Source organism: Amphiprion ocellaris, chromosome 14 (genome assembly GCF_022539595.1).
Source record: "Amphiprion ocellaris isolate individual 3 ecotype Okinawa chromosome 14, ASM2253959v1, whole genome shotgun sequence".
NCBI classification, from domain to species: domain Eukaryota; kingdom Metazoa; phylum Chordata; class Actinopteri; family Pomacentridae; genus Amphiprion; species Amphiprion ocellaris.
In genome coordinates, this window is record NC_072779.1 from 28,384,717 (window position 1) to 28,410,946 (window position 26,230).

The 26,230-nt window shown below is 39.6% G+C and overlaps 1 protein-coding gene across 6 annotated transcripts in view; it reads left to right on the forward strand.

Moving 5' to 3' along the window:
- amot (angiomotin) overlaps nt 1–26,230 on the forward strand; it is a 67,365-nt gene that overhangs the window by 21,330 nt on the left and 19,805 nt on the right. Inside the window, exons 2-8 of one of the 6 annotated variants that reach the window (XM_055017156.1) lie at nt 281–474; nt 3,956–4,016; nt 6,601–7,624; nt 10,819–11,401; nt 12,675–12,819; nt 18,473–18,565; nt 18,996–19,141. In XM_055017156.1, coding sequence (XP_054873131.1) covers nt 3,956–4,016; nt 6,601–7,624; nt 10,819–11,401; nt 12,675–12,819; nt 18,473–18,565; nt 18,996–19,141 — 2,052 coding nt within the window. In that variant the 5' untranslated portion in view covers nt 281–474. Of the gene's footprint in view, nt 1–280; nt 475–3,955; nt 4,017–4,635; nt 4,815–6,600; nt 7,625–10,818; nt 11,402–12,674; nt 12,820–18,472; nt 18,566–18,995; nt 19,142–26,230 lie in introns of those variants that run through there. The other 5 variants (XM_055017157.1, XM_055017158.1, XM_055017159.1 and 2 more) reach the window with 5 other exon arrangements.

Below are 26,230 nucleotides of genomic sequence, written 5' to 3' on the forward strand. Positions count from 1 at the left end.
AAACAACCTATGAGCCATCAACTTACTGGAGCAAATCACAGTTCTCCACTAAAAATGCCGGGTTAGTTAAGTGTATTTGATAAATATTCAGATGCACATCAGTAATCTGAGAGACTAAAGTTGTGGGTCTCTTTGGATCACCAGCATCCCTAAATTTTGTCATCTATCATTCTATGTGACAATAAAAGTATTATCTGGAATTATTCCCTATTCAGCTTGTTTGTTTCTTCGTTACACTGACCACTGCCTTTACATTTTGGGCCATTTTACTCACCTACAGGACCTGCAAAAAGGCCAGGACCCACCTGCAGCCACCAGACTTGTAGCACCTTCCACTGACCTTACACCTCCATCGACAACAACATCATCAGCTCCATTAACCCAGGTAACTCAGTGGACCTGTTGCAGCATCACAACATGAGTAGCTGGTCCCACTGACGCCTTCTGGAGAGCGCAGCGAGAGCAGCCACACGGGTGGGTATGGGTGGAAAAATACTTCAGAGATGTGGAAAAGTAAGCTGTTTCAGGGAATCAGGTAATGAGGACAGGCAGGTAGAAAAGGGGATGTCAAAGAGGGCAAATATGAGAGGACAGGAGAGAGGAAGAGATAAGGTAGTCAAGACGACAGAGGGACAGAGAGGAGTGGAGATCGTAAAGGCAGAAGAGGATCTAGGACAAGTCATATGGTACAAAATGTGCACCATTGGGAATATATTTAAGATGAGGCTAAAAATAAATAAAATAGGAAATTACCATATAATTACACCATTAAAACATGTAATGTAAAAAATTACCTAACGCGGTGTAGTCAGGCCATCTAAATGAAAGCACAGAGTAAATGGCATCAGACAAATAGTGAAAGTACAATATCAGTGACACCTGATGAAAACACCTTGTTAGCCACTGTCTAATTCCATTATAATGAGTAAATAACCACTTATCAACAGTAAAAACAGATCTGCAAAATGTTCAACAAGGAATGCAGTCAGCAAATGTGGTAGGCCTGAGTCACACAGTCCTGTTGGATGAGTAATGTCTGATGTAAATGTAGTTTTTGCTGGTAGTCTGGCACAATGTGTTCAATAAATTCACCCTTAGCTGCACACACGAAGTGTCTGAGGTCCTAACCTGGAATAAAAATAGATTAAAGGAAATTGCTATGTAGTAATTAATAGTACAGAAAAATCACAAAATAAGTCACTACCTCCCTTGCCGTAATTGTATCTAATGTCATGTCATCTCATCCCGTCTCAGCTCTCTATCTGTTTTGTTCTTGTCCTTCTCTTGTCCTGTTGTTAGCTGGCTGTATAGAGGGCAAGTCAGAAAGAGATTTTGGGGGTGAACTGCAGGAAATGGCAGTTGAAGTGTGTGGAAGACAGTATGCATCTACAGTCTACAGGGCTGTATAGTGGTACAAACTGAAATATCAGGGCTGATATAGTAATACAGTTGAACTAATATTTTAAGACTACAACATGCAATGCACCACATTAAACAAACAATATCAGAAACTACATTGCCATGCTGGTCATTTGTTTATGCCTCTAACACACAATTGCCGAAAACATCAAAGCTTTCACTGGACTGCATATACACTATATTGCCAAAAGTATTTGCTCACCCATCCAGATAATCAGAATCAGGTGTTCCAATCACTTCCATGGCCACAGGTGTATAAAATCAAGCACCTAGGCATGCAGACTGCTTTTACAAACATTTGTGAAAAATAGGTCGCTCTCAGGAGCTCAGTGAAGTCCAGCGTGTAACTGTGATAGGATGCCACCCGTCCAACAAATCCAGTCGTGACATTTCCTCGCTCCTAAATATTCCACAGTCAACTGTCAGCTGTATTATAAGAAAGTGGAAGTGTGTGGGAACGACAGCAACTCAGCCACCAAGTGGTAGGCCACGTAAACTGACGGAGCGGGGTCAGCGGATGCTGAGGCGCATAGTGCCAAGAGGTCACCAACTTTCTGCAGAGTCAATCACTACAGACCTTCAAACTTCATGTGGCCTTCAGATTAGCTCAAGAACAGTGCTTCAGCAGAGAGCTTGATGGAATGGGTTTCCATGGCCAAGCAGCTGCATCCAAGCCATACATCATCAAGTACAATGCAAAGCGTCAGATGCAGTGGTGTAAAGCACGCCACCACTGGACTCTAGAGCAGTGGAGACGCGTTCTCTGGAGTGACGAATCACTCTTCTCCATCTGGCAATCTGATGGACGAGTCTGAGTTTGGCGGTTGCCAGGAGAACGATGCTTGTCGGACTGCATTGTGCCAAGTGTAAAGTTTGGTGGAGATAGGATTATGGTGTGGGGTTGTTTTTCAGCAGCTGGGCTTGGCCCCTTAGTTCCAGTGAAAGGAACTCTGAATGCGTCAGCATACCAAGACATTTTGGACAATTCCATGCTCCCAACTTTGTGGGAACAGTTTGGAGCTGGCCCCTTCCTCTTCCAACACGACTGTGCACCAGTGCACAAAGCAAGGTCCATAAAGACATGGATGACAGAGTCTGGTGTGGATGAACTTGACTGGCCTGCACAGAGTCCTGACCTCAACCTGATAGAACACCTTTGGGATGAATTAGAGCGGAGACTGAGAGCCAGGCCTTCTGGTCCAACATCAGTGTGTGACCTCACAAATGCGCTTCTGGAAGAATGACCAAAAATTCCCATAAACACACTCCTAAACCTTGTGGACAGCCTTCCCAGAAGAGTTGAAGCTGTTATAGCTGCAAAGGGTGGATCGACGTCATATTGAACCCTATGGATTAGGAATGGGATGTCACTTACGTTCATATGCGAGTCAAGGCAGGTGAGCGAGTACTTTTGGCAATATAGTGTATCTTCCAGCACTGACCAACTTCCAGAGACCTTGTTTTATTGCTGCATGTATACACCTTCCAAACACTGATATCCCTTTTCCTTCCTGTACATGTAGAGTCAAGCATTTGTCTTGGGGTGTCTGTCTAAAACGGTTTCAGAACATCACATGAGCGAAGTCAAACTAAAAGGCATATTGTTGCAGGAAATGGTAAATTCAAGGTTCTTTATTCTCATACCGTTACATGTATTCACCATAGATGGCACAAAGTTAGTCGTGAAGTCCTGGTTGTAAGCCAAAGAAATAAACAAACAAAATTAAGGGAAATTATACAGCACTATAAAATCACTATAAAAACAATGTACACAAGTGTTTACCAGTGGTAAACAGATAAATAGGCATGTGAGATAAATAGGCATAGAAATGTAATGGTAATGTAAGAATAACAAATTTACCAAGCCAACATGAAGTTCCTTTGAGTTTTGTGTCTGTCCCACCACTGTATCTTTCTGTCAGCATGAAAGCTGTGGTTGCAGAATTGCCTTTTTTTTTACTAAAAGAATGCAGATGTATTTGTTATTTGTGTTAGTTGACTTTAAACATCCTGTGTGCTTATCATCATTGTTGTGCCTACTTTCGTTTTTCCACCTTTTTAATCACTGAACAAATATGGATCTATATGGCTAGTTTATTCAAAAAATAATCCAAACAGACACATTTGTCTGTGATATTTTGACATACTTACATGTATGCATAATTGAAGTAAAAAACACTGTTCACTACCAAAGAGCTAACCCAGATTTCTTAACCTACTTTAGACATCTGTGGAATTAAAAACAAATAAAAAGAGCTGCTGCAAGATGTTACATGGGATAAACTTTGATCGAAAGGGTTGACAGTCTTGCAGTTTTTGGTTTTGGTTTTCTTGTTTTTTTGTGTATGTTTTGGTTAAGTAAAAGTTAGGAATATCTTCTGAGCATCTAAATTTCCACTCCCCAGCCCATGATACTCCATAACTACTTATTTCTTTTTTGTGTCTCTGTCTCTTCAGCTTGCAGGAAATTGACCATTTGCAGACATCCGCCTAAGCTAACAGTTTTCCTTTTGTCTCATATTTTATTTACCTGCAGATGTTTCGGAAAAAAGCATCTTCCTCCTTGAGAATGAGAAGGATAACAGAAACTGCTAGATGTAATGATTTCTTTTTTTCTCTGTAGAACAAGGTGCAAAATGAGTTACTAACATTCAGCGCTGTCAGAAGAAACCATATGAATATAGATGCAGCTCTACAGTGATTCATCCAAAACATACAATCAGGTCCATAAATATTTGGACATTGCCACAATTTTCACCGTTTCGGCTCTGTACACCACCACAATTAATTTGAAATGAAACAATCAAGATGTGCTTTAAGTGCAGACTTTCAGCTTTAATTTGAGGGTATTTACATCGAAATCAGGTGAACTGTGGAGGACTTACAATACATTTTATGTGTGTCCTCCACTTTCTTAAAGGACCAAACACAATTGAAGAAACTAACATAATCATAAATCAAATCGTCACTTTTAATATTTGGTTGAAAATCATTTGCAGTCAATGACAGCCTGAAGTCTGGAACCCATAGACATCACCAGACACTGGGTTTGGTCCCTGGTGCTGCTCTGCCAGGCCTCTACTACTGCTGTCTTCAGTTCCTGCTTCTCGTCAAGTTTGTCTTCATGCTGAACTGGATTCAGGTTAGGTGATTGACTTGGCCATTGCCGAACTTCCCAGTTCTGTGCCTTAAAAAACTCTTTGGCTGCTTTCACAGTATCCTTGGGGTCATTATCCATCTGCAACATGACACGCTGTCCAATGAGTTCTGAAGCATTTGGCATCCTGCTGCTTTTGTCAGCAGCCACATCATCAGTAGATACAAGAGAACCAGTTCCACTGGCAGCCCTACATGCCCACACCATCATACTACTACCACCATGCTTCACGAATGAGGTGGTATGCTTTGGATGTTGAGTGGTTCCTCCCCTTCGCCATACTCTTCTCTTCCCATCATTCTGGTACAAGTTGATCTTTGTCTCATCTTTCTATAGGATGCTGTTCCACAACTGCACAGGCTCTTTTATATGTTTTTTGGCAAACTCTAATCTGGCCTTCCTGTTTTTGAGGCTCACCAATGGTTTACACCTTGTGATGAACCCTCTGTATTCATTCTGGTGAAGTCTTCTCTTAATTGTTGACTTTAATCTCTTGGAGAGTGTTCTTGATCTGGGCAACTGTTGTGAAGGGGTTTTCTTTACCAGGGAAAGGAGTCTTCCACCACACTTGTTTTCCATGGTCTTCCAGGTCTTTGGCGTTTGGCGTTGCTGAGCTCACCAGTGCATTCTTGCTTTTTGAGAATGTACCAAAAAGTTGATTTGGCCACTGGTGTTTTGCAATCTCTCTGATCGGTTTGTTTAGATTTTTCAGCCTAATGATGACTTGCTTCACTGGTAGTGACAGCTGTCTGCACTTAAAGCACATCTTGATTGTTTAATCTCAAATCTATATTTAAATTATTTATAAAGTAAAAATATTTTGTTTCTCAAGACTATAACCAAGATGTCATTAAAAATGGTCTGAAATTGAGACCTCTTAATTGAATAATTGTGGGACTTGTATTGCTTTTAGTAGATGAGGAATTTGACGCAAAGATATCCCAGTTGGTTTCTGCTTTGACAGCGTTAGATGTTTGACTGAAATCACGTGTTTCAGTCAAATGCTGTGTGAACATTCTCAACCAAATTTCTTGGAATCCGATGTGAGAATATCCAATCATTATTTTTTTTCATTATTTATAAATTTATATAATGCTTTTTGTGCCACAGTCAATTAATTGAATATGTTAACTTTTTGTCCAGTGTTTTGTGATTGAAGCCATGTTATACAGTTGCATTTTGGCTGAATTCCTGTTCCAGTCCAGTGCACAGGCACCCTTGTCGTTGTTTGGTTATCAAACCACAGTAGTTTTAGTGCAAACAACTGTTTTCTGCTACTTTGTTTTACTCTGTTTGTATTGGGACTTTATCTTGTCTGCATCACAGTAAGCATCTCATAAAATCGCTTGGTCCTGATGTGCAAGGCTAATTGAGACCTGTTTACACAGGTTCAATGCTGTAATTGCAGCCAGAGGTCCATCTACTAAAGACTAAGTTGAAGGAACTCAATACTTGTGATGTCACTTCTTTTATATTTCTAAATAATTGACATTACCTTGTAGAAATCTATTTTCACTTTGGCATAAAAGAGTTTTTATTTCTTTTTCTTTTTTTTTCTTTTTTCTTTTTTCTTTACCAAAAAAGCCAATTCACCATGATTCAGTGTTAAAAAGCAATAAGCTTCCAAGAAAGGTAACCAATTTTAATAGGCATTAGACAGTGGCTATTCTGTGGTTGAAATAGTTTGTCTTGATATTTGCAGTGTTAGGGATTTTGGTTTGGGGGTTCAGGGGTGGTGGTGTGGCTCTTAATTTTTTTTCCAGAAATTGTTCTTCCTTCAGTCTTGTTCCACTGTGTGTGTGCAGGGACGAGTGGTGGTGGATGTTCCATGTGCATCTCTGGACTGAATGCTTTTAGCCTGTACTTCTACTTCTGCACTTTACATCTCTGCCCATGGCTGTCACTGTGTTGGATCTTTTACTTTCCATGACACTCACCCTTTAAAAAATCCTTCCTTTGATCCCTTCACTGCACTGCTTCTTTTTTTTCTCATTCATTCTCGCACTTTCCCATATTTCTGTCAGGGAGAATAGACCGTGGGCGAAGTTTGTCCTTCCATGAGGTACGTGGCCAGCGTGAGGTGGAGATGAGGGCTGCAGCTGAAGAGTCCTCCAACAGCAGCAATAGTATAGGAGGTGGCAGCAGCACTGTCCTACAGCGCCTCCTACAGGAGCAGATAAGCCGCAATTATGTGCTGCAACATCAGCAACAACAACAACAACAAGCAGGAGGAAGTGCAGGAGCTGGAAGTGGAGGAGGCTACTCAGTACAGGGACAGGTAGGACCCTCTGATGATCACTCCATGACTCCACACATTGCTCGACAAGAGCCCCAGGGACAAGAGTTGCAGACAGACAATGGTTTAGAGAAGCTGGGCTCCACCAGAGTAGGAGGTGGAGGCGGAAACAGTGTTGGGGGAGGAGGTTTAGGGACTGGAGGAGGTGGAAGTAGCAGTGGAGGTGGTGGGAGCAACCAAGGGCAGTGTCTGAACTCTGAGGACCTTCCTACATATGAAGAGGCCAAAGTGCAGTCACAATACTTTCGTGGCCATGTTCCTCCTCCTCAACCGCAGCAACAGAACAGCCAGCCTCAGCAGTCTCCTCTTCCCACCTCAGTGGGCGCTGCCTTCTATGTCACTGGGGTGAACAGTGCCAAGGTGCGCACCGAGGGTCGCCCCACAGTGCAACGAGTGGGTGGTGCAGGAAAGGTACACCAGGATGATGGACTAAAGGATCTAAAGCAAGGCCATGTTCGGTCTCTCAGTGAACGACTTATGCAGCTGTCTTTGGCAACCAGCGGTGTGAAGGCTCATGCTCCTGTCACCAGCACCCCACTCTCACCCCCACTGCCTCCTCCAGGGCCACCTGGTGACTATTACAAATCGCAGCATCGTGGCCCACCTCCAGACTACCCTTTTAAAGGAATGGGTTCGCCCACCAAACAGCAGGAGCCTGGAGGCCATTTTTACCAGGAACAGAGAGGGAGAGAACACTCGAGGGAGGTGCCTCATGTCCGATACCAGCCCCCACCTGATTATGGCTCATTCAGGTAAGGAACACACCTATCCCATACACTCCTGAAGCTGTTTTAGTACTGAATATTTGAAATCTATACATCAATACTTTAACAGTGAATGAAATGTATGGCCCAACACCGTAATGACTTCCTCGACTTTATTTAGCTTGAGTCACATTTGCTCTTGGGCCAGTTTCGTTGCTCAGATGGACACAAAGACAACTCCCGATTAATGCTAATATAGCTTTGAGTCTCTGAAAAATTCCAGCAACTTCCAGCTATGTGTGATTTTCTATTCTTTCCAGCTACACTTTAAAGTTAAAAGCAATCTAGTGGCGATTTCGGTGTATGTTTGCTAATATTCAAATTGCAATGCATTATTGTTACACTCCTAAAAAATGAACAGAATTACAAGGGTGCTAAGAATAGACAAAACAAAATTGAAAGTAATTTTCTGTGTGCGCTTGGAATTAAGAAGCTACACAGCTGTGTTTAATACAGTATTACAAGCTGTATTCAATAGGAATCTCTAACTGTACACACACTATTGTATGTAAGACCCTATTTGTTTACATTTCATTGCTAAATGAGTCACAAATTTATTTGGATAGTTACTTACAGTATGTGCAGTGGTCAAATAGCTTACAGTGGCGTGAAGCCGCTAAAGTAAGGCATGAAATGATGAGCAACACAAGTGAGCAAGACTTTAGTGACTCTAATAAAGGTCCTGACCTTCATATGTGGGAATTTCTGAATTGAGATTAAAACATTTTAAATAGTTTTAGCAATAATACTATTTGCATCTGATCATTGTTAAATCCTATAATTATTTCCCATTGTGAATGTCTCTCTTTACGAAGTCATTGAAATCTTTCCATTGCAACTCTAGCAATTGCAGGACCACAGAACCTGTTCTTTAAATTCTGTGGGGGGAAAAAAAGATGAACTTGAGATTATCCATAAAGACACATTCAATGTTGTCCACCTGAGATGATTGTGTGGCGTCATTTTGACTTTTGTAACTTATGAAATGAAATGATTTAATATCACAGTAAAACTTTTGAGCATTTATACTTTTTGACTATATTCGGCCAACAAAGAAGTACAACCTTTTCGTGGTTTCTCAATAGTATTTTCTGAGACAACAAAGAGATCCTGTTGGACCTGTTCACCTCAATTTATCTCAGAGCAAACCAGATTTAAACAGCCATGAATACCACAGAATTTTAATCATCAGGACAGGACAAGCAGGGACATGATCTGCTTAGCTTTGATGACGTTTCTTTGAATGCTAAAGGTAGGAATTTTTCTACACAGTCAGTTGACAGTGTTTTCCCATCTTACTCAAAAACAAATCTTGCTCAGTGAGCACACAAATAACACGTGAATCAGATATGAGCAAAGGATGTGTATGTTAAAAAGCTTTCATCCAACCATATGTTTCAAATTATGCACTGTAGCAATTGTTTATTAAGTTCCACTGTGTAACTACACACTGTTAGAGGAGACACAGGACACCTATTATTCATGTTTAACATATCCCATTTTTAATGAGTATGCTTTGAATGTAGATTTGGATATGATCTGACCCAATGCAATGCAATTCTAAATGTTTTTCCCATTTAGTATTTTGCTAGTAACACTAAAGCCAACTCTCCGCCCTCTAATTGGCACAGCACAGCCTCTCAGCTGCAACACTTTCACACACATTCATATAGAGCCTCTGTGGTTGGGACCATACACATTTTTCTATTTTGATGTACACATTGTTTTGAAGCAGGGCCTAGTGGTCATAAAATGTATAGCAGAACAATTTAAAACTTGTGAATCTAAGCAATTCATAGAATCGAGTAATAATAGTATAATAAAATTTGGATCTGTCAAGACTGGGCGTAATTTTAAATTTTAATAGCTATTTACATACTGTGTTGACTGCCCCTGGACTCCCTTAACTGCCCAATTTTTCCCTAATTTCTGGCTACTCCATGTCATTAGGAAAACCCTGATCTTTGTTCAAATCTGAACTGCCATTTCCTCTCATTGACAATACGTGTGTATACATATATATTGTATGTATGTATGGTACTATACACTCCCCTTCAAAAGTACTGGAACAGTGAGACCAATTCCTTTATTTTTGCTATAGACTGAAAACATTGGGTTTGACATCAAAAGATGAATATGACACAAGAGATCACATTTCAACTTTTACTTCCAGGTATTTACATTTGGATCTGATACACAACTTAGAAAATAGCATTATTTGTAATGGAACACCAAATTTGTAGGTGAGCAAAAGTATTGGAACAGATAGCCTTAAAATAGATTCAAGCGAATAAGACTTAATATTTAATTCCAAATCCTTTGTTTGCAATAACTGCATCAAGCCTGTGACCCACTGACATCACCAAACTTTTGCATTCTTCTTTTGTGATGCTTTTCCAGGCTTTCACCGCAGTCTCTTTCAGTTGTTGTTTGTTTTGGGGGGTTACTCCCTTCAGTCTCCGCTTTAGAAGGTAAAATGCAGCTCTATAGGGTTTTAGTCTGGAGATTGACTTGGCCAGTCTAAAACTTTCCACTTCTTGCCCCTTGATTAAGCGGTGTATAGATAATGGATGAATGGATGGATAGTATTTTTTCAAGCCAAAATACCAGAAGAATCACTGCTTCTACTTTATTGGATTGAAAGATGTAATGCCTTTTTTCGTTGTAAACAATAGTTTGCTGATAAATGAATGAAACTGTCTACATTCTATGCTATTACTGAGGTCTTGTTATATTGATCGTTGTACCTTGTTTTTTAATCACAATTTCCAACATAATATCACATTATAAATGCCTCAGACAGTCCTGGAACACCTTAGTAGCTTAATTGTATGGCTAATGGCCACATTTGTTTTTTATTATTATTACTCCACTGTACATGTGCTCAAACTATAATTAAGGTAAAACAGAATTTTAGTCTTCCTCTGTGTTCTTTTTAAATGCATTTAAAAAATGTTTCTACTTTTTTCTCTTGATTGTTGCAGTAAGAGCAATGATTGTAATTAAAATTATAATATGAGGCAGCTGATAGCAAAAGACACACGAGATGCATGCACACTTGCCACATACTCTCTCTGTTGGTTACCAAAAATTCCACTTCAGCCATCTTAACACATGTTCCTCATTCTGTACATCAGTGCAAAGCTATAGACCATGTAACTACAGAAATGATCTCTCCTCAGGTCCAGCAAGGAGGGCTTGGTTCATTCTCAGAGGCCCATTCACCAGCATAGTCCCACCTCCTCTGTCACCTCCATGGGTTCCTTGTCTCGAGCCCAGTCCTCCACCATCAGCAGCTTGCTTAGTGCCTCCCACTCATCTCATCCTTCCTTCCCTCATCAGCAATCCCAGAGTCAGGGAGAGACCTTCCCAAGCATGGGGCCTCGTAGCCCACAGAGTACTGGCTCCCACCAGGTGGCCGAGCCCTTCACGCCAGTGCCTATTCATCCAACACCACAGAGGGGTCATGGTTTCTCTCTTGACCCTTATGGTTCCACCCCAAGGATGCAGCAGCAGCAGCACCACCACCATCATCATCCATATCAACAACAACAGCAGCAGCAACAGATCCAAGGACCTCCACCACTCCAGCTGCCAATCCAAGCTGGACATTTCCCCATGCCACATTCCTATTCCCACCTGCAGGGGGAACCCTTTGCAATGATGACCCGAGCCAATCAGATGGTGAATGTATTGACCGAGGAGAACAGGTTGCTGAGGCAGGAGATGGAGGCCTGTCGTGAGAAAGTCACCAGGCTGCACAAGGTAACATATCCTGCTGAACAGTTTGAGAGGATAGGTACAAGTCTGAGTCTATCTTAACAATACTGTGAGGCTCGTGTACATCACAAGAGACACTGACTGCTGTAGTTGTTCCTCCTGGCCATACTGAGCTCAAAGATAGCAAATTTCCCCCAGAAGTAAGAGAGAGAGAGAAAGATACCTGTCAGCTGTTTCTAGACATCCCAAGGCCAACCAGTCTTGAAAAAAACTCCTTCTTCAGCCTGGCGGTTACGCTCACCATTCTGTCTACCAGCCATACTGATGATATATCTAGCTGGTATTGCTCCACCTCACATACCTGCTCTGGTTTCTTCTCTGTCAATGGGAAGGTATTCCACATCCTGACAAGCAGTCTACAGGGCCCTGGGTCAGCATGTCCAGGGGCCCACCGAAGCTCACTGCCAGGCCTACATCATATCAGGCCTTGCTCCTAGAGCGGGCATCGGTCTCCCTTTTCTAGGCAAGGTGTTTATGCTACATTTTGTCAATACATAGGATTTCTGTTACAGGCTTTTCTAGCCATAGCCATGTTAATATAAACTAAAGTAAATGTTTAGTGCATTGATAGGAATATATTACTTTGACTTGAGGCATAACTATTTGCACTGCATTGTCAATATAGATAAAAATTCAATATAGACATTTACAGTAGTACTTGTAGTGGTATTAAATTTGCACACTGATTTGACAATTCCCAAGACTATCTATCAAGTGGCACTTGCCTGTGAAAAATAGCTGTGTTGATGGAAGACAGGTAGCATACCATTTGAAAGCAACAACCAACCACTGAAGAGTCGGTATACGCCAGTAAACCAGGAACAACATGCCATCTACCACTTTTTTGATCTTGGTACAACTGAATTTGAGATTTCAATATTTGCAAAGGAACTGGGCATCGGCAAAATGTTGGCATTGTACTACAGATAGAACAATTTTGTAGCATAAAGAACAGATAATTTAGCTAAAATAAAAACATACTCAAAATGTCTGCTAGATTAATGTAATGTAAAACTAACAAGTTTGTTTGTATAAACTCTCACTCATTTCATATTTTTAAAGTTTCAGATTTTTAAAGGTAAAACAGATTAAAATGCTTAAAAGGAGCCAATATTTCATCAAATATTACATCACAGCAAATTATGCAAGCTCACATTCCCCATTTTCATGTACAGTTTGTTAGTGTTACAGTGGGTAGCGTGCGGGTGTTAGTCACACACATGTTAATGCAGTGTACTCATTCTGTGTCTGTGGGTAGTTGGAAACAGAGATACAGTTGGTATCGGAAGCCTATGAAAACCTTGCTAAGTCCTCCTCCAAGAGGGAGGCCCTGGAGAAAACCATGAGGAACAAGCTGGAGCTGGAGGTGCGTCGACTGCACGACTTCAACAGGGACCTCCGAGGTCAGTGAGCAGAGAACTGAAATCACCATGCCATAATAGTGTAAATAGTATTGCTAAAGATAATTTTTTTTTTAAATGCTACTGTTTGTATAGCTTAAATGTACATATTTAGCACTATTAGAAGTTCACTGATAAACTCTATACCTTAAAATTACTTATATGTAACTACACCATTGCTTCCTCTCCAATGTGCCGAACAATGAAATCCTGAAATATCTCTCTATCCATCCCTACTTTTTTTGCATTAGCTTGAGCACATCTGCTAATCTGACTCCCATCAAACACTACAACTACACTGCACAAGGGTAAATGTCATTCGAGTAATAATTCATCCATACATATTCAATCACGAAACTGATTCTGAAGAAGAATAATCATATGCAAAGTCTCATTTGTCAAGTTAACAGGATTGGCTCCTTAGATTTGTGACATTTGATACCCTGGAACTCTAAATCCTTATTTCTGAGACTATCATCACTATGCTGCAGCTTCAAGGTAGAAATGCTCAACTGTGGTCTCGACTGCTTATTTCTCTCATCATGTGTCTTTCAGCATTTAAAAAACACTATTTATTTATTTTAGCCTTTATTTTTGCAGGGACAGTGCACAAGTAAAAGTAATTGCACACATTCACCACATTTGCATATGTGGTAGCCTGGTTTAAAAAAAAAGGATTTTCACTGGAGAGGTCTTTAAATCAAGTCATCATTCTAAAATGTAATGATTTACTTAATTCACACTTGTGTAAGTCCCCACAATGTGACTGTTTAAACAGATTTGTCCCCACAACATTTATATCTTCATATCTTTCGTGGATGTGTGAATGTGTAATGAATACTTTACTCCACTTTTTTGGTGTTTATGGTAGAGCTGTCAAAATTAGCATGTTAACGCGGATTAATCCAACACCAAATTTAATCAGATTAAAAATTTGAATGCAGTTAACGCATCTGCAGCGCTGAATGACTCAAAATCCCTGAAATGTCTCTGGCTACGCATTTCGGGTATTTTAAATTTGATGGATCGCTTCTGTTTCATCAGCGCAGCTTTTCCAGTGTTTACGGCATTAGTTTATCAGCTCAGGAAACACACAGACCAATTAGGTACGAGTTCAACCATCCCATGTGACTCTACTCAGCCAATGAATTGGTCTCTGCATTCCAGCCACTAAACATCGCAGCTGCGATAAACAAAAAAGCACTGAGAGTACAGTGCTCCGCCAAGATTGTTCATTCCTCAGTTTGTGTATTCAGAAATCACAGCAACATAGAATCTGGCTATCTAATATAGATCGACCCACAGACTAACTAAATAATACAAAATTGCCTTGTGTGAGCACAGGTACGTTATGTAGTACAGATACCAAATTGCGTGACCGAAATATGTAACGGGTCGAGTGAATTGTTGCAGGTGTTACTGACCCAATTCTGCAAGCCGCCAAACCGTGGTTGGGCAGTCTCGGGTAGAGCTAGCCCGCTTAGCTTAGCGTGGCTTCTTAATGGTAACAGTCAATATAAGTCCGGACAAACTTTGCAGGGAGAGAACGAGGCACTTTATTGAACCTGCAGCAACTGTCCACACTTACAGTTCATCCAGGGTACACTGGCTTCTCCCACTTACTCTCTATGACTGGCTATATCGTCAAGGTGCATCTCACTATACCTCTGCTTCCACACTCGTCTCTGCAACACACACACCGCTGCAGCGCTCCTCCTTACTCACCCTCACTCACACACGTACACACACACTGCAACCTGCCTCGGTTAAAGGAGAACAGGTTTGGCCTGCAACACAGGTAACTGACACAGCGTTCACTTGTCATGGTTACGGCGACACCCTCCCGGCCGCTATATCTTGCCATAGAAAATCCTGAACAAATCTGTGGATCCAGACTATAAGCTGCATCACTGCCAAAATCTAATGACGTGGTCCTCATTTCTGACCTTCCCTGAAAATTTCATCCAAATCCGTTAGTCTGTTTTAGAGTAATGTTGGAGACGGACAGACAGATTCACAGACAAACGTACGCCGATCGTCACATAACTCCACCGCGTTCCGTGGCAGAGTAATAAACAAATCAACTCCGAGAGAAAGTTGACTGTGTTTGGCTCAACATACAGCTGTAAGCCAGCTTCTCAACTATGAATATAATCCAAACTAAATCTGGTTCCAGACTCACCAATGAGCTCCAAATGTGTTTGAGAAAAACCCTGACACCATTCAGGCCACGATTCAAAATACTGGCAGCTCAGTTCTCCCATTAAGCAGCAAGGGTATAAGGAGAGTGATAGAAGACAGAAAAAAATGTAAGTGTTCAACTGTTTACATTTTTTAGGGTTTAGATATTGTTAAAGATGTATATAAGTTGGTTCAGGTTGTTCAGTCATTATTTTTCACTTTATTTTCAGGTGTACATTTATATTAAAAGTTATTTATTAATAAATGTTATCAAAATGTTTCTGAATCGTACTGAATTTATTTGATTTGACAGTCAGTTATTGATCACATGCAGACACTAACTACTAGGTTACATCAACATATATCACACTAATTCAAGTTTGACATTAAGATTTTCTGGACCTTTGCTTTAATACATTTTCTCTGACTGGACCTCTTTGAATTTTAGTTGAATACCCCTGTGGTAAACAGCACATTGGCCCTCTTTTTGAATACAAAAAAACCCCAAAGACGAAACAGTCCACCAACTTAGAGTAATATGAACACTCTGCAGGAAAGATTTTTTTTTTCACCGAAGCACAGGAGTTTAATAAACATGTTAAGTGCATATATATTCCCTTCTTTCTTGAATCTGTTTCCTCATGCAAAATGAAATGCGATTAATATAGATTAAAAATGAATGATATTTAATCGTGATTAGTCGAAATCACGCCACAGCAACCCTGTGATTAATTAAAAAAATTTTAATAGTTTGACAGCACTAGTTTATGGTCAACATGTGCTCACTATATAGCTGTTGTTTTGAAGGTGTGTGTGTCAAAAAAGTGCAAATGTCCATCACAGGCTACCATAGTGCAAACTGAGAGAAAGAGAGTGAGAACTAGAGAATGAAAATTTGCTAGAAAAACTGTCTGTGTGAGCTAGGCCAGACATAAGAGCACATGAAGTAAAGGGACAGCTCAGTGTCTGTAACACAGTGTCACCACTGAATGTACAAGGAACTTTTATTCACATTAATAGGCTTGCAAGGTGTGTACATAAGCAATAATTTTCATGAGAGTAACAAGGGGTCTTTTTTAAACTTAAATGCATTCTCCACTTTCTGTACTCGTGTGTTGTCAAAATGTTTTTTATTGGTGTGTACTGTCCTTCATCACACACTGGACTGGACTGGTATACAATATACACTGGAGATCAAAATTAGTGAACAATTTATGAACACTTGATTTTTGCAGAAATAATGTAATCTTCATTGCTCAACAGCTGAAGGATTTTTAGTTGTGGCTGTACCATGCTACTAGAACAGTATTTTACAAAATAACCAAAGCACTTAAACAAATAAACTTTATTTTGTGGAAAACACAATGATCAAAATTAAAGAACAACAATGACTGTAGCACGGAGAAAGATTACAACAAAATTTTCTGAAGGTTACAACAGTCAACAATTAGTAGGGAGTGTACAGGCCATTGTTTTGAGTGACTTCAGCACATCAGTGTCCACAGGACATCACTAGTCTCTCACACAGCTCTGGTGTGATTTTGATCCACTCTTCTTCCAGTCTCTTTCATGGTTTGATGACTTTAGTGGGTTTCTTGTCCATAACTTTTCGCCAAGGATTTTCCAGAGGTTCTCTATTGGGTTTAAATAAGGACTCCGGTCTGCCATTTCACTGTTTCAATGTTTTTCGTTTCAAGGAACTGTTTTACCCATTTTGTTGTGTGACAGGGGGCATTGTCCTGCATGAAAATTGCTGACTGATTGGGCGATGAGCACAGGGAAAGAACCACATGTTGTTGAAGAAGGTTCTGATAAATATTAGCATTCACGCTGTCATATAACAGGACCAACTCCTGCTGCAGAAAACACTCCCCAAACCATGACACTTCCTCCTCCACCTTTCACTGACTTCTTTACATACTTTGGGTTCAGTCTTTCCCCAGTTTCACTACAAGCATGTTTCCCATTGGACCCAAATAAATTAAACTTTCTTTCATCACTAAAGTGAACTATGTTAGTCTAGTGTTGAACTGACTGCCCACTGAGAACCTCCGTATTATCCTGTCTTCTCTTGCACATCTTTCATGGAGGACCAGCCTTCCTGGGGGACTTGAATGAGTTTGTGACATTGTAAAGATGCAATACTCTAGAAATCACAGATTTGGAATGACCAGCTTCTCTTGCTCTGGCTAATAGGGTCATCCTTTTGGCCCTCATCTGGACAACCTGCTGCCGTAGGGTTTTAGTCACTTTAGAACAGCTCACCATCTTGCAGAGTCAGTGAAAACTGGAAAATTAGGCCGCCACTTAAATAGGGTTTGTCAGATAATCAAGGAAATTAGCACCAGGTGCCAGATGAACACAAATAACTGGGAGGTATCTGAAAGTGTTCTCTAATTTTGATCAGTTTTCTTTTTCGGATATCTCTTTTAACTTTTTAATATTGTGCTTCAGAATATATGTAACTCATGAAATATGCTTAAAATATTGCTCTTTTACTCCTGTTTAGATATTTTCAAATATGACTACGCGGTGACCTAAACATTTAGGAAATTGTAGGTTGTTCTCTAACTTTGATCACCAGTGTATATGTATATATGTAAAAATTGCTGTAGTTACCAAATGGTAAACGCAATTTCCTATTAAACCCCTTGAAATAAAACTGAAAGTCTACAATTCAAAAACGTCCTAATCCTAATTCTTTAATTAAAAGCCATTATGGCTATGATCTGAAAGGTTAAGTTTATTCACTGCCACTCTGATTTCCAAGTTTCAGTGAATGCAACTATGGTACTCAGTGAACATGAAAGCAAAATTAACTGGAATGGCTGTGTGTAGTGCAGCTAGTAAGCTGTGCAGCTCATGAGCATCATAGAGAGGGCAAAAAAAGCCACAGTTTGCCAGCCTTTAATTGATGCAGGCACACATACAGACCTCAAAGTGTTAACAGGAGCTGAAACTTTGTAGGAGTATTTCCTTCAGTTTTATTAAATACCTGCAGCATCAGATGGCAGGATGACCAAAAACGTCTCCCAAGAGAGAGGGGTGCATGCTTTTACACATCCAACTCAGAACAACACAATGCAGTGGTAACTTCATTAATTACTTTTAATTGTAAACTGTGTACCTCAGATAGGTGAGCTGTCATACACAGTCACAGTTTATTTGCTGCAGTTGTATAATTTTGTACACAGCTGAGTCTTATTTTACTGTAAAAGTGTGATTCATGTTAAAAAAAAAAAAAAAAAAAAGTATTTTCTGTTACATTAATTTTCCCAAGCAGGATATTTGTTATCTGTGTGCATGCATTACAGTACATAAAATGTGAATGTGTTTTTGTAGTCTGTAAAAGGTGATAAAATACGTTGCCAAAGCCTTAAAGCATTTCCTGGAGCAAACTAATTAAAGTACTACAGTATGTTCTATATATTTGTCCATACACTGAGCATTTGTGTTATTTGCTGTTGTTTTAAAGAGCGCATGGAGACAGCCAATAAGCAGCTTGCTGCTAAAGAGTGTGATGGCTCAGAGGACAACCGCAAAACCATCTCTCAGCTGCTCACGCAGAGTAAGTGCAACACAAACACCTGGGACATTCAGGCTTCCACTGAATGATGCTGATGTCTGAATAATTTATGGTCCAACTGATAGAATGTATCTGAAAACAAACAAAGCTGGTTTTATCTGGTGAGATTCTCAAATCCATTTCTGTGACAAGGCTGTGTCACTACATAAAACCACAAGCAAAACAACTCCATTATATATTTTTAGAGAAAATATTAGATCTTCTCAAGAGGCACATTAGAAGAAGCACAGTAAGCTGTAGAAGCTCTGGGATGCTCACAAAACTAGAATGGCAGCCACATAGATTTCCCATGCCGTTCAGATTTCATTGATATGTAACAACATCTGTAGATGTGTTGGCCTGCTGACAGACTGGTGACCTGTTCAAGTCGTACCCTGCCTGCATAGATGAGGATATTTTCTTGTGTCGTCAGACAAAGAAACACTGCGTGAAAAGGAGAAGCTGGAGATGGAACTGAATGCACTGCGCTCTACCACAGAGGACCAGAGGAGACACATCGAGATCAGAGATCAGGCACTTAACAACGCCCAGGCGAAAGTGGTCAAGCTGGAGGAAGAGGTAAGGCTACTCTACTCCTGGTACTACTGTACTCCTGATATTCGCAATTACCAGATCATATGCTCAGGTGTGCTCTCATAGATACGCAACTACAAATAAGGGTTGCTGTGGTGATAAAGATCATATGGAAACAACTATAACTGTAATTGGTCAGATGCAGGTTGGCAATGCAGAGCGATGATTGATTTAGAAGCACTTCAGAACCGAGAAGCACTACGATTTCTAAATTCACCCATTTAGCAGAGGGAAAGTGATACCTCCATAGCCGTTGATGTAGCAGCAGGATCAGTGAGCTACGTCACTTAAAGAAGGCAGAGGGAGAGGTGCAGCAGGGTCTGCTGCTGTGGAGATCTACTTACCAAATCTGATGATTTGGTCAGCAGTGCAGAGACAGGTTGCATTGCATTGAAAAAGTGTGCCAAAGTTAGAATCAGAGTTCAGTGTTACAAAGAAAAGGTTTGCACCGTTGCATTGAAAATGGTGACATCAGAAGCCCAATACTAGAAAAGCCCGTATTTAGGAAAACGATACCTGATGATTAGCACAGAAAAGCGCTTCTCAAAGCAGAACTCTTCAGGGTAGGAAAGCAAAGTCAATTAAAGCTGCATATAAAAATATAAATATAAATAAAATAAATAATAAAATATAAAAAGCCTGCATTTTATTCCAGTTACTGAGTTTTTATACAGAAAGTTCTACAGGCAAATTCAAATCAGCATCTGACCAATCACAGATGTGTTCATCCCAAGAGGGGGTTTGTGCTCTATTTTTAAAGTTACTTTCTGTTTTACGTTGGTAATCACTTTCCTTGTATGTCTTTGGTTGTTTTGCTTCCTGTGTTTTCCTGTTTCTGCCTGATTAGATTCACCTGTCTCATTACACTTGCCTCTCTGTGTGTTTATAGTCCAGTCCTTCCTTTTGTCAGTTCATCTTATGTGTACCTCGAGCCACCGTAGGGCCAGTTGAAATTACACATACATGGTATCTGGCTTCACTAAACCTAACAATTTCAGTCAGGCTACGCAGTCATACAAAGTCAAACCAGATTTTTTGGACCTAGCTATGAAAGTGTTTAAATTAAAAGAGGTGGTTTTGGCACCAGATGACTAAATGCAAATATGGACATGTTTAGAGCTGCATTTCTCACAAGGACAAAAAACTATCCTCAACAAATATGAGCAGTTTAACCGACAACTAACTGTGTGAATGTCCAAGTTAAAAGGCTTGTTAATGTCACTGCCTCATCATTAAGACTCAGATAAATCTGACTATAATTACAATAGTGTATAAGCTGCTTAATGTAAGTTTCTAATTCAAAATTCAAGATTCAGTTTATCATCATTCATCATGCGTCCCAAGATTGTATAGTGAAATTACAAATGTAGTCCCTTTATACTACTCACAAAAAGGATAAATTATTTAAAGATTAAATAATTGAGTAGTTAATAAATAGTTAATAAATAAATATGTTTGTGTAGTTCTGAAACATTCCCTTTAATCTTCAATTTAACTTTTCAATTTAATTCAAATCAATTTTATTTGTATAACGACAATTCACATTTGTCATCTCATAACACGTCACATAGTGAAGACCTTCTGAATTCTAAACAGAAAACAGAGAGCCCAATAATCCAGACTTGCCTTTCCCCATGAGCAAGCAGTTGACAGCTGGAAAGGAACCAAAGAAACCCCCACCCCTTTAATGGGGAGCAATAAAAGAAAAGCTCTGACAGAACTATGCGTAGGGAAGGCAGTCGCCATCCCTGAGCCTGGTTCTGTCGGAGGTCTGACAGTATAGAGATGACAGGAAATGTCAGGAGAAATCTGGAATAACGTGACAGTGATACAGTCTCAGCTAAGGCATGTGGGTGCCCTGAAACCGTGACTTCTTTACTTCATCCTTCATCAATCTTAGATACTTTGTTTACAGTGGAAGCGCTTCTCATGAAATCAAATAATAGAAACCCGATACATTTTGGGCTAGTTGTGGACCACAGAAAGGAAGCAGATCATAGGTTTTAGATCCAAGTAAGTGGTGACTGACTAACTGAAACAGTGATGAGTAAAAAAAAAACAAAACGGTGTATTGTACTTGTACTCACAGAGTGCATGTATGTACACATGTTGCTCTGTAAATTCAAAGAGATTTCTTCATCACATTTGGGTCCTATTTTCAGAATTTGTGGACTGTGGCACATTTGTTTCCAAAAATTAGGTCACTTTAATGTTTGTTTGGATACTTGGCTAATAGCGTGTGTCTCCTGGTTACCAGTGTTTGTCTTTAGTGGAAAATCGCTCAGTGCTTCTACTTCCAACGTTCTGGTCTGATATTGGCCGGATATCTTACACAAGTGTCTCCTCACAGACCTGCTGACCTGTCTGCTTGTCATCCTGGTGCGTGTGAATGGGAGTAGCTGCAGAGAGTGTATCTAAAGCAAAACATAAATTGTCCAATTTCAAAACATCCAGGATTTTTCTTTCAGTTGTATAGTTTTTATACTCGTTACTTTCGATACTGATGCCTGTATTACTCACCAAATATACTCATTGCTCATCTTTAATTAGAGCCGTACTGAAGAGAAGTAATTGACATATTGTAGCATCTTTAAACCTACCATTTTACCTTAAAATCTCATCTAATACAAACAAAAAATGCCTGTAACTATACATAACACATGGGGTAACTGAGATCCTGTACAAATCAGGATCTCAGTTACTTTACAAAAGCTGGCCTCTGACACATAACACCTGCTTGTTGAACAGAACAAAAGAGCTGGTTGCCTTTTTCTTACTCCATTCTTTATCAAAATAAAAGAGCCTTTAGATTCTCAGCCCTGTACTTGTCTTCTCTCTCCTCTAATCCCTGCAGTCTCTTCTTTATTTTTTCTGATAGTCATTCTGCTTTAATAAGTCTGTAGAGCATCAGCAAGGCTTTAGAAAGAATAGAAGGGGAATTGCAACCACATCTAATGAGCATAGGAAGCATCAGTCTTTTCTCCAGCAAATTTGTGTGGCTACTAAAAATGCAGTGTGCTATTGAGGATCATTTCTTTTATTTAATTTATTTATTTTAAAATAATGTCTGAAAATGATTAGGAGGAAGTTTAACTTATTAGCCGCTACATGTCTGTAGATCTCATATCTTCCCGTTTCCTGTTTGCATCAACCTCATACTTATATACCTCTCAAGAAACCCCCAGAACACCTTTGCTTTTTCACATTATTATACACTGCCTCAAAAAAAGTCGCCGCCTGGATTTAACTAAGCAAATAGGTAAGATCCTTCCATTGAATAATTACTGCAGTGATGAATATGTTTCAGCTGGCAACAACTTATTTAACTCTAGCTGATGCAGTGAGTAGCTTCTCATTTCTTAAACAACCATGTTGGAAGACATATCCTGTGGTCATAGAAAGGATGTTAATCTGTCTCAGAAGGGTCAAGTTATTGGCCTGCATCAAGCAAAGAAAACAACTAAGGAGATTGCTGAAACTACTAAAATCGGGTTAAGAACCATCCAACTCATTATTAAAACCTGGAAGGATAATGGTGAACCATCATCTTTGAGGAAGAAATGTGGTCGATCATGTGGTCTGATGAGTCCAGATTTACCCTGTTCCGAAGTGATAGGCGCATCACAGTAAGAAGAGAGGTGGATGAAGTGATGCACTCATCATGCCTAGTGCCTACCATACAAGTGTGTAAAGGCAGTGTTATGATCTGAGGTTGCCGCAGTTGGTCAGGTCCAGGTTCAGCAACGTGATGTTTCCAAAGATTGAGGTCAGCTGACTACCTAAGTATACTAAAAAAATACTAGGCCTATCCATCAATGGAGTTTTTCTTCCCTGATGGCACGGGCATGTTCCAGGCTGATGATGCCAGGATTCATGGGGCTCACATTGTGAACGAGTGGTTCAGGGAGCATGAGGCATCATTTTCACGTGTGGATTATTTGCACAGTCCTGAATCAATACATTTGTAAGTATTTGTTTTGGAAAAACAATATATTAGCATGCTCAATATATCTGACATTAAGTACTACCCTAGTAGCTTTCTTAGTATTATTATTAGTATTTTATGTGTTTCTCCACACTTCTGCGATGCAGGTCAAGTATGGTAAAAACAGCAAGCTGTATAATGTATAAGAAGCCTATGAATTCTGAATGTGTCTGGTCCATTGTAGTAGTGATACAGTTTTTACCAGCTTTGTTCATATATACTTTATATGAGGTTTCCAATTAAGTCTATGATCCAGTACTACACCTAGAAATTCATTTTCATGTACTCTTTTAATGTTCGTTATCGATTGTTATTTGAACTCAAAGGTTTATTTTACAATTGCCAAACAGCATAAATTTAATTTTTCATTTCTGATTTAATGATATTTTATTCCTGTCAGGCCACTGTTTACATTTTTCCATTTCTGTTTGAACTTTAATTAATAGCATTCCTAAGTTGTCATCAGAGCAAAAAAATATTTATCATCCTCAAAAGCCACAAATTTAATTTCCTTTGATACCTTACACAAATCATTAATATACACAATAAACAATTCTGGTCCCAACACTGACTCTTTTGGGATACCATACATAATATCTAACAAACTTGATTTTTGTTGTCCAGTCTACACAAATTGTTTTCCTCTGAATAGTATGGTTTTTTTTTTAACCATTTCAAAGCTACTCCTCATATGCCATACCTTTCCAATTTATTAAGTACTATTCTATGATTTAAGTATCTATATTAAAATCTCAACAAAAAACAATAATTTTGTCTTGGTTCAGGTTTGCTACTGTGCGGCCCTAGGTTGGCAAATATTCCCTCCTATCCATCCATCCATCCATCCATCCATCCATCCATCCATCCATCCATCCATCCATCCATCCATCCATCCATCCACCTTATCTGTATACCACTTAATCCTCACAAGGATCGTGGAGGGGCTGGAGTCTATCCCAGCTGACTTAGGGCCAAGGCAGGGGACACCCTGGACAGGTCGCCAGTCTATCACTGGGCTACACATAAAGAAAAACAATCACAATCACACCTACGGACAGTTTAGAATCACCAATTAATTAATTAATTAATTAATTTTCAATTGCCCCCTGGGGACAAATACAGTTTTCTGAATCTGAATTAACCTGAGCATGTCTTTGGACTGTGGGAGGAAGTCGGAGTACCTGGAGAAAACCCACGCATGTACAGGAATAACATGCAAACTCCATACAGAAAGATCGTGGGAAGGCGGGGACATGAACCGAGGATCTTCTAGCTGCAAGGCGAAAGTGCTAACCACCAAGCCACTGTGTAGCCCTAGGTCGGCAAACATTCCCTCCTGAATATCCTCCAATATGTCTATGTTTGATCTTGGTGTCCTATGTATACAACAAAAAATTGTATGGTGTCATTTCCTCGACAACCTTACAGTAAAAATGTCCCGTTTTGTTTTTCCTATTCATATAATTTACATCATTTTCACCTCAAAATTGACAGAATTTTCCTCATGCAGCCAAGTCTTACATCAAACACATTATTTGTTTTATGTATTCTTTGATTTTCGAATGGAAATGAGTTGTTCCTGTCCTTGGTGAACTCATGTTTTTCCATTCCACCTAATAAACTGTCGGTAATGTAGAAGAACTTCAGCAGTACATGATAATATTTTGTATTTCATCAGTTAACTCACAGTTGTCCATCCCAACCGAATCATAAAGTCCTCTGGTCTCTCAGTCCTCAGCAGTCTGCTCTTCTCACCTGTACCTGTCCAGTTCTGTCATCTCTCTGACTGCTGTTGCTCTCACTTCTTCTACTGCTCCATTTAACTTTATTAACACTGGCTGTCCATGTTCTTTGGATTTTGTTCTGCTCTCTCAGATTTCATGCTTGCTATGCAATGTCAGGATTTACAAATAATAAAAAATCTCTATTGGCAACAAAGTCCAGCAGTGAGAATGAACAATGAAACTGGTGAAGAACAACCACTAAATAGGGATGTGTGCTACCACCTGACCTGTTCTCCTTGTACAGTGAAAACATCATGAGGAAAATACAAGGTTTACTGGGATTATCCATCGGAGGTTATAGCATAAATAACATTTGTTATACAGATGGCAAAGTGCTGACAGTGAACAGTGAAGAAAACTTGCAAACCATAGTATCCATAATTAATACAGAGAGCCAAAAACTTGGGCTGTCTTTAAAGAAAAAAGGAACAGAGGTAATGGTAATTTAAAAGAAAAATGTCATCCCAACCTGTATCATAGAATTGGACCAAGACATACTGAAGCAGGTTCATTATTTCGAACATCTCGGTTCATGGATGACATCAGATGGGAGGTGTGAAACAGACATCAGATGTAGAGTAGCAATGGCAAGAACAGCATTTATGAAAATGAAAAATATACTGACAAATAAGAAAATAGCAATTAGCATCCATGTAAGGACTCTCAGCTGTTACATCCTACCAGTTCTGATGTATGGATGTAAATTTTGGAACATAAATAATAAAATGTCAAAGTCACTGCAGCAGAGATGTGGTTTTGCAGACGCATGCTACGTATATCTTATATGACCAGAATAAACAATGAAGATGTCTTATAAATACTAAACACAAATTATACGCTATGAACAAAATTAGGAAACGGCAAGCAACATTTTTTGGACACTTCATAAGAAAGAGATCCTGGCATATATCGTCACAACTGGAAAACTTAATGGGAAGAGAGGACGAGGCAGACAGAATGAAAATGATAGATGGCCTGACATCATGGCAACACATGGAAAGGGCAACAGTCACAATTCAGACATCAAAAGACAGGATTAGATGGAGAGAAATGATTGCCTACGGTGAATGACAAGGCACTTGATTGATTGATGCAATATCAGCATTCTTCTTTGTGAGGTGCTCCTTAATATCCAGTTGGATCTTTTAAGTTTTTCCTTTGCTTCAGTACAGCATTCTTGTGTCTTCTATTAACAAATCGCAATACAGTTACCAGTGTCTAAGTTTTTTTTTTTCAGGGCAGAGTGTGGTAGGTTTCAATATTCTTTGTATCAATAAATAGGTCTTTGCTGTACAGGAAAGCAGT